Source organism: Oreochromis niloticus, linkage group LG7, assembly GCF_001858045.2.
Source record: "Oreochromis niloticus isolate F11D_XX linkage group LG7, O_niloticus_UMD_NMBU, whole genome shotgun sequence".
Taxonomy (NCBI): domain Eukaryota; kingdom Metazoa; phylum Chordata; class Actinopteri; order Cichliformes; family Cichlidae; genus Oreochromis; species Oreochromis niloticus.
The window spans coordinates 58,463,087-58,472,626 of record NC_031972.2 but is presented as its reverse complement, the minus strand read 5'-3'; the positions used below and the strand labels follow the sequence as shown (position 1 = coordinate 58,472,626).

The following is a 9,540-nucleotide window of genomic DNA, read 5'->3' as shown; positions in this document are numbered from 1 at the left end:
AATTATAAGTTTTTGCTGTTTATCTATGCAAAAAAACCAAACAAACAAATGTAACTAGGTATCTGAGATATTCACACTCCTACAGATATAGTTTACTTCCTGTTTTACTGTTGCCATAGTGATAGTGATGTAACAGTTTATCCTACAAGACAGAATGCAAGTAAACATGTTTGCAATGCTAGAAACCATAAAAACCCCTATTTATTTCAACTTCTTTTTTTACACCTCATAACACAGACACATTTCCTGCCTTCTCTGGTGTGATTAGTATATCTTGCTCTTAACCTTTGACTGGAAATGGGCTATACTGACATTAGAATGACCAAGAGCTGTCTAGCATGTTTCCTTCTCAGCACAATGTCTGCCCCAGTCTCACAGGAGAAACAACAATGATTTAAACTGAAATGATGATCCACTGCTTTAATGAATAGTTGGGTCAATGAGTAACATTTGCCATGACTGCTGAAGCCTTTCTTAAACAGCTGTAAATACACACAGTCCCATATAAGCTAGACTGAGCCAAGGAGAGGCTAACTTAGTTAACACTGTAGCACAATGGAATGCACGAAACTCTCAATCACTGTCAGTTTATACAAGTAAAATAAACCTGCTCTTCCTAGTTGAACCCATCGTGTTTAAGAGCTCGTATGAACATGAAAATGGGCTAATGACTAAGTGGGTCATATTTCTCATTCAACCGCAATTTAGGTTGTAAAACCTATTCATAGCCACATAGGCTGCAATGATGGTTTGAAAAATAACAAATTGTAGATAGCCTTCAAGGGTTATCATGTGGCTATTGCTGGGGTATGGCAGTGAAAAGAAAAGCAAAGAACAAGGAACACTGGGGAATACAATATATGAGTAAATCCCTAATTAGACATCAGACTCCTGAGTCACTGATTATAAAAAAAGGGAACTTTCCCATGATGTTTCCTAAATGAGATCACACACATACGCTGACACCGTGTTTCGGAATCCTTGTGGTAGTTTAGGCTGCCTATTGGCGACTCCTCAGCATTCCTTTTAGGCAGCGTGCCTTTTTCCTTTCGACCAGAGCCGTTACTGGAATTTGAGCTAAAAGAGATTGCAAGATGTCCAAATAAGTGCAGAGTAGTGAGACAAAAATCCAACATTCACAGTCTAAACATGTGGTGAATATGAGTGATGTAAAGTATTTGGTGTAGTGACGCTGTACAGTATGATGACCACAGGAACTCTTTCGAGATTTGTGTGTGTTGTCTCAGCGTGATGAAGATCATCTCCTGGTTGGCTGGAGGTAAACTCTGTCAAATAACAGAAAGGAACTTGCCAATAACCAAAGGCTATACAAGACCCGCCTCATCCTGCAGTCTAAAGGGTCCTTCATCCCTGGTACCACCACTTTTGAGACTAAGGTTCTGTCAATCTCATTTATCAATATTGCTTTTTTATATATACATTTACTATTTTCTTAGTTATCCCCTTGCAGCTGTTGAATATTTGAACAAATTATCTGCTAGTGACAAAAATAGCAAGTTTGTGTTTTAACCCAATCCACCCAAAGATGACTATTCTTTCCCTTTGTCTAATAAACTTACTAAAGCTAGAAAGTTGCTAGGACTGTGTCCTTGTTGTGCATCTCTGGCCGAGCTCTGCCTCACCCTGCAGAGTGTCAAGCTGAGTGAGCTCTCCCAGCATCATGGGACCATGACTGGACCGCTTCAAAAGGCTAGGCTTTGCAACAACAACAAAGCAAGGGCCTCGCTTCTGTTTGGGTGCTGGGACAGCAGAGACTGTGTTTGGATAGTGAGTGTCACAGCATACTGTAAAGCCAAATGGAATGTCCTGTGTCACCTGTACCCTCAGTTTGCATAATGATAAGCCTCAGTAAGTCTCATTCGAAATGTTTACAGATATCTCTCGGTTTCTGGGAACGCTACATGTGTTTCCTTTCAGAAGAAACAAACAGGATGCTTTAAGTTCAGTAGCAACTTACACCTTTCGAAAGAAATGACATCAAGTTCTAAATGTGGCATAACTCAGAAAAAGGAAGGGGAAGTATACAGTAGTAGTGTTACAGCTGGTTAAACAAACAAAGCAAGTATCATATTTAAAAAGAGGATTGAATAAAGAAGTCCTGGTCGTAAGGGGAAATGGGGAGACCAGAGGAAATCCTGTCAACAATGGTTGAACAAACTTGAGCATGACATAATGTGGATGAGAGCAACCCTCTTGCCAGCTGCGGTGATTAGCCTGCCTGCTTGTACAAAGAAATCTGCACTGCATGTGGCCCTCCCTATATAAATGACCAGAATAAAGCAGGCAATAAAATAGTGCATTGCAGAAGATGTAACCTTAAGGTTTGCTTTAAAACCTGGTTTCTGGTTAAAAAGAAAAAAAAAGTCTTAATTTATACCTCCAATAATTATCTATTTCTTGACTTGATTTAGAAATCTACATCAACTCCAGGGTTGGATGGCTTGGGGAAAGGGTGGGATTCAAACTGAAGAGACTGCAATTCACCCTATGCCTTTTTTTTCTAATATAATCAAGATCTGGTCCCACTCCCTCATTATATGCAGCTGAAAACCCTCAAACATGGAATTTAGCCATTACAGCTTTTTGGACCAACACATTTTTTGGACCAAGTGCCTGAAGGACATCCAAGAGGTGCACACTTGTTCTCTTTGGTCTCCATAGCAACTGCCTCCAGCACTCCGTACCACGCTGTGCGTCCATTGGCCTGACCTACACATATGCCTGAGCCCCTGTATTATCTTCAAGACCTTGCAAACAGTTCAGCAAAACCTTAGCGGGAACAAATCTAATTCTTGCTGTCGATGCAGCTCCCTTATCCAGCTGTTACATATAATAAGATCGTTGGGCAGAGATTGGCGGGGTGGCTATCAGAGGACTAAATGTCAGACTGTGCAAAGAAAGCCAAGGAAATGTCAGAATCTGTTTTGCTGCAGAGCTGATATCTGGAAATGCATTGTTCAGCTGCTTTATTTAACAGATCCAGCGGTTGTCAAACTGATCAAAATCTGTTATATAGCGTGAAGGCAGAACACAGCCAGATTTCACCTCACTGACATTCAGTTCCGTAACAGTGAGGCACATATAAAAAGATACATCATAATATTATAGTCCAATTCATCAATGCATTCATTCTATACAAATATTTGTATACCGTACATGTTTGTGCTTTTTTATGGATCAGTTGTGCTGCATTGGACTTGATATTTAATGATCTTTCAAGGGACATTATCTCTTCTCAGCATATGGAGAAATTGTGCAGAGATAAATACTCAGCAGTGAGATCAGTATTGCATGTCAGCTGTGCCATTTATAGTCATCATCATTCATACGTTCTAAAGTAATGGAGATGAAGAATAGGTTTGACTGAGGCTGAAGTACTATAAGATGATGTGACATAGTATTCAGTTTCCTAATAACCTAAATATAACTGACAAAACTAAATTAGTCACTAGTGTTTGTATATTAGTCCTGTATGCCATTTATTTCTGTTTTCTTACTATTTATGTTCCCTGCACAGTTGGTGTGGAGCGCCCACAATTTTGTGGTACATGTACAATAATAACAATAGGCCACTCTATTCTATTCCAATGTTGACTGTCACGACTAGTAAATCTCTGTGAGAATGTTGATGAAAAGTAAAGTTTTTATCCACATGCCGAAACATGAAATGTTAACAACTACCACTTTGTCTGATACTCTCTTTGTGCTTAAGTATATTTTCTGTTGCTTTGGTAACTAGCGAAAGGTGCGTGTGTGTGTGTGTGTGTGCAGAGCGGTGAGCATAGTGGATAAAACAGTTGGGTTATGCCAAACACGCCCCTGTTCCTATGTACCCCTTTATGTGTCTATGTCTCCCTCTCTCTTCATTGCTCACTCTCAATCTGATACCACAGCAACCATAGCATGAAACGTCCTTGCTTGTTATTAGGAAAGGTTGTAAAGGGCCGGTAGACTTGCAGTGAAGGAAGAATGAAAAAAGAAAGGCTGGTATTAGAGTTTCTGTTCACTGTTCTCCTGAATCCTCCATTAGTTATGCTGCAATAGGTGTAGGCTGCTGGGGGATTCCCAGCAGCCTACACCTATTGACTCATTGAGTATTTCCTTTTCAGTCACCTTTCTCACTCAACATGTGTTAGTAGAACTCTCTGCATTGAATCATACTCGCTATTAATCTCTGGCCCTTTTCCACAGCATGTCCTTCATCCTGTCTTCCTTCTCTCACCCCAACCGGTCACAGCAGATGGCCCCGCCCCTTCCTGAGCCTGGTTCTGCCGGAGGTTTCTTCCTGTTAAAAGGGAGTTTTTCCTTTCCACTGTCGCCAAAGTGCTTGCTCATAGGGGTCATATTATTGTAGGGTCTACCTTACAATATGAAGCACATTGAGGCGACTGCTGTTGTCATTTGTCGCTATATAAATAAAATTGAATTGAATCCCCCCCTTTCTCTTTAATCCTGGCCATAACATCAAATCAAGTCTGTTTTGGTATCGTTGCAACCTGCCTATTCCACAACTCACCTCGGGTAACTTCCATTCAGACTTAAAATCTATCCAAATTCAGTTAAGCAGGTGCAAGGCAACCGTTTTTTTTTTTTAACCCTTTCAAGGCTGATAGTGGATAAAATGGAAATCTAACCCACAGAGGACGTTTGAAACCACAGCTTTTTCCTCCTTCTTTGAAAATATTAGAATCTGCTTTTGCATATTTAGGATAAGCTTTGTCTTACTGGTAGTATATAAAGAGACAGCTGTTCTTCCCTCCCTTAAAGCAAACATAAGCATCTGCCATCAGAGTCTGACCTGTATACTGAACAAATTATCCAAATTGGCTGAAAATCTGGGAAAATACATTTTAATGACACACAAACATTTTAAGATTGAACAATGTGTTTTATTGGCAACCTTGATTTGTATACAGCTGAATTTGAAGGATTTGTTCTCCAGTGTAGTCGATTTTAAATAAGTTAAAACATATTAATAGGAAAAATTAATAATAAAACAATTAGATTCTTAAATTTTGTAACAGAAACCGTTTTACATGGGTTATCAATCTAAATGGAAATTGTATTGCCAGTTTTATTGTTCAGTAATGTATATCTTTGTTGTAGAAATGTATAGTGAAGTTTTGAGAGTTTTTACCAACACTGACATCGAGCAGATACACTTGACTGCGAAACAGCAGTTGAGCTGGACTCGAAACACTTTATGTACACAACACTAGTGTGGTAGACCAATCAGATTCTTGGTAATTTGGCACCAAGAATCTTCCTCCACTCTAGCTGAGTCCCCATAACTCCTCCATCACAAAGCCTGGTGATCATCAGTCAGAAGTAGTCCAAAAAATTAACTTTAAATTACGTACAATTCTACTCTGTAAGCCTTAATTGGAAACAAACTTTTTAAGAGCTCTCTGGCTGTGAAAACATGAGCCAGGCTTTGTCATGTAGGTGTTTCTTCCTGTATCGATAAATTCCCTTTTATAAAGCTCTCTCTGTTTGTTTTTTCACACCAGGGCCATGCGTTGTGGTTTTTCTAGGTTGGCTCGGAATTTATCAAGAAACCGCGATGCTAATTCGTCGTCCACTAGTCGCCCGTCACTGGACAACGTAACTGTCATCAGCTGCTTAGTGGACAGGGTCTGATCATCCTCACAGAGCTGCAGTTCAGCCCTGGACGTCCCAACAGCAAGGATACATGCCTGAGGCGGGTTAATCACAGCACTGAAGCCACTGATTCCGAACATCCCTAGGTTAGATATACTGTGGGATAAAAAGAGAAAAAGATAGCAGGCGTATTACGTCAGTGGTCAAACTTGGCTGAAGATAATAAAAGGTCAAGACGATACATAAAAACTAACTAAGCAGACAGTTAAGATTATTAACAAAATTAAGCTCAAGAACTGCCCCTAAATATTGTGCACATTAAACAAAACTGACCTGAGGGCTTTCTGATGTTTGCATTAATGGGAGTTCTGGTTCAGGGAATGGAAAAACTAATAGGTGAAGGATATAGACATAATGTATATCCTCAGGAGAACGAAGAAAGTGGCGTCTCCGTAGGAATCCATTGCTTCTGCCTGACACAGAAACCCCATTTGTTTCTAAATGACACCATTAATTCTAATGAGTTAAAAAGCCCCCCCCCCCCTTTACGCATCTGCAATTGATGGAACAGTAACTGATGGTTTTTGTCGCCCAAGAACACATTCAGTTCAGGCTCACATGAAATGTAGAAAATGCATAATATATTGGCTCACTGTGAAACCAGATTTTAATCATAAATGTGGAAATGTATAATGGCTTATTCTTATTACTGAGTTTCAAAGGAACATTGGGGAAATAGTATTAATAGGAAGACAGGAACCACTTTTTGACACATTATAAAAAAAGTTCATTAAATTGCAATTAACTGAGACAGCAGTACTAATAATAAAAAGAAAAACCTGGTAAAAAACACTGACAATAATAACGACTTTACCTAAATGAGCCTCCCTGGTATTCCTCAGGAAGCAGTTTCCCATCTCGAGCCTTCTGGGCTAGAGCCTATAAAAACACCAGATCGATATTCTTAAAGAAATAAATACATTTGATGTATGAAACAGATCAAATACAAAATAGCCAGAATACATGTGTGATATACACAACAGACTTGGAAATGTAGATAAAACCATAAGCATGTGCTGTACTGATTAACTGTAAGTTATTGTACAGTCTGCAACACAAAATACAGAAAAAAAATGTTTTCCTGATAAGGTTCAGCTATTCTCTAAAGCAACTAATGAAACTAATATTAAAATCAAGGTTTCACATTGAAAAAAAGACAGAATAAAGAAACGCAAATGGAATTCAAAACTGAAATTGCACTTTTAAATGTTCACCATGGTCCTGATAGAAATAGATTAGTATCCTAATGTGCATGGGTAAATTAAAGAAATGGGAATGAAAAGCACCCAGAACTGCAGATGAGGCATCTGGTGACACATTAGTTCAGCTAGGTTATGTGAATCCTTGCTCTCTCACAGCATGAATGCTGTCTGAAAAGCTTGGCAAAAACCCAATATAACTGAGAGACAAAGCACGAAAAAGGTATTGTTTCTAGTGCAAACACCTGGTTCATTCAACCTTCTCCAAGAAGGATGGTGATATCAAGCAGTAAAACATTATAAAAGTACATGCTCCACATTATACCACAGACTGTGTTGAAATAATGAAGAGCTTATTGTTAAAATGTACCACTGAACTTATCTTTTTCCTAAGTTATTGGCTTATTTGAATAGAATTGTTCTTAAAGGTTAATGGTGGGATATAACCAACACAGAAACTTGAGAGTGACTCACAAGACGCAATAGAGTATGGTGGGTACAATTATGATAAGAGCACTAAGTGCAAAAACAGTCATGCTCCTCTCCATCAAATCAACAGCCAGCAGTGCTCTATTCAGACATTGTGTCGATTTTAATTTGAGACCTATGAAAATCAGCAAATGCACATTTACCTCAAAGCATCAGCAGCACAAGTAAATTGAATAGCTGTGGGTGGTAAAGAACACTTTGAAGGCTTAAGTGGACTGACATGTGTGCAGTGTTACTGCTCATGCTTTAAAGCAGCTGTTGTGTATGCAAGTATGTTAGCACTGAAACATTCTGATCTGGCATCTGAACAACTGACAGGTATTATATTTTTAGAACTAAAAGAATCAAAATAGGTTAAGACAATCAATATGAAAAATAAAACATTGTCTTCTGGGAGTCACAATGAATCAGTAGCAATATAATTAGAAAGAACAGAACAGTTTGACCACATTAATTTCAGTTCTCTAAAGAAAAAAACAAAAGAAAACAATTGTTTTTCAATATAATGAAAAAGGAAGGAACGCAAAAAGGAACAAAAGATAAAAAAAAGGAACTGTTTGTGATGCAAAAGGGCTTGAGAAACATAGCAGCGCTTCTGGTCTGACCACCACGGCAGCCAGTGGAGACAAACTATATAATAATACATGTATATATTTCAAAGCAAGCAACTATGTGTATTCAATTGGTTGATGAAAAAATGTAAAATTGTATTGTGTACACAACTGTTTACACATATTCACCTCTAGTTTTGGTAGTCAAAGTCAAAGTGAAAGTCAACACAAACAGAAGCACTCGATCTTCAGCAATCGCATTTGTTGCAAAAACTGATCACATGGGTTTAGGCAGTTCCAGTAATAATATGTCTAAAACCTAATCACACACCCACTGCTAAATCCAACCACCAACCTGATGACTATCACTGGCATACACGGACATGCACCGTGCATCAAATGTACTTTCACCCCTCCCAAGTTTAAATTAGCACTCTTGCATGAAAAAATTGCATTTTACTAATACAGTTTCCACCACTGTCACTGCAACAGCTAAGGTTACACGTACTATTACTTGTGCTGACACTCAGCTGTGATGTCGATAATGTTAAAGCAACAATGTGTCATTAGCGCCAAAGGTGTTCTAAAAGTCAGCCCTGCTTCTTGATTATGGAAAGAGTTTTGCATTTTCAGGTTTTATGACTGATAGCTGATGAATCCAACATAAATGTGTACAAAGATAAGTCAGTCATAAAAACAGGCTCTGAAGTTTAGGGAATTTTACATGGGGGTCACTGTACATGTCAAACATTACATTTTTTATTATCATCATCTATTTCAAAGTCATTCATCGATTCATGATGTATGTGTCTTTGATAGAAGTATGTGGCTCTTATCATTAAGTATCTTTTTTGGTGCTTTGCATTTGCTGAGCAAGCTTTGTAACAGTTCCCAGGTGTTTATGAGAAAGCAAAAAAAGGAAACAAAAAAAAAAAAAAAAAAAAGAGTATTTTTACTTCATATACCATATCTGATCGATCTCTTCTCCAGACATCAAAATCCAAATCTACTGGCCTTTATAGTACATATAAAGTGCTTCTCCTTTTCAGTTGATTAACTCTGTACAACACTTGGAGGATATCAGGTTAAGCTCTGCTATCTGCTGACTTGAAGCTAGCTTAATGACAAATGCTGTTTTAGCCACCACCACTGAGCTGGTGAGTAAGCTGCCCACAGAGTACTAATTTGGACTTTTCCATGCAGTACGTTTTGCTTTGGATTTATTTATTTATTTATTTTTACCAAAGCAAGAAAAGAAGAAATATCCTCTTCAGGAAACATCATCTTTTCAAGGGGTTTTCCAAGCTCCAGAGTACACAATGGTCAAAAATCATCTGCCCATGATCCCAGATTTTGTCTCAGAGCTAACCACCAAACAACGTCTGCACGTGTCACTGCACTCTATGGATTTTGAGATTCTCAGTTTTCTCGTTTCCCCCCTATGAGGAACAGAGGAGCTTATATTGTGTCTGGTGTGTGCGCTACGTACCTTCATTGACAGAAGTTCAAATATGACCAGTTGTTTGTCTGCTATGTTAATTCAGCTAGAGGCAAAGCACTGTCTAAACAGGGGCTATCCCCCTGGACCTCCCAAGGTTTGTCTTTGCCTCAGGGTGTGA

At 38.7% G+C, this 9,540-nt stretch overlaps 1 protein-coding gene across 1 annotated transcript in view; it reads right to left on the bottom strand.

Moving 5' to 3' along the window:
• Positions 1-4,888: 4,888 nt before the first annotated feature.
• The window catches only part of pdhx (pyruvate dehydrogenase complex component X), a 35,442-nt gene continuing 30,790 nt past the window's right edge, over positions 4,889-9,540 (bottom strand). The window contains exons 10-11 of the mRNA XM_003440501.5: positions 6,497-6,561; positions 4,889-5,778 (exon numbers count right to left, since the gene is read on the bottom strand). Of these exons, the coding sequence (XP_003440549.1) occupies positions 5,523-5,778; positions 6,497-6,561 (321 nt within the window). The 3' untranslated portion in view covers positions 4,889-5,522. The remainder of the gene's footprint in view (positions 5,779-6,496; positions 6,562-9,540) is intronic.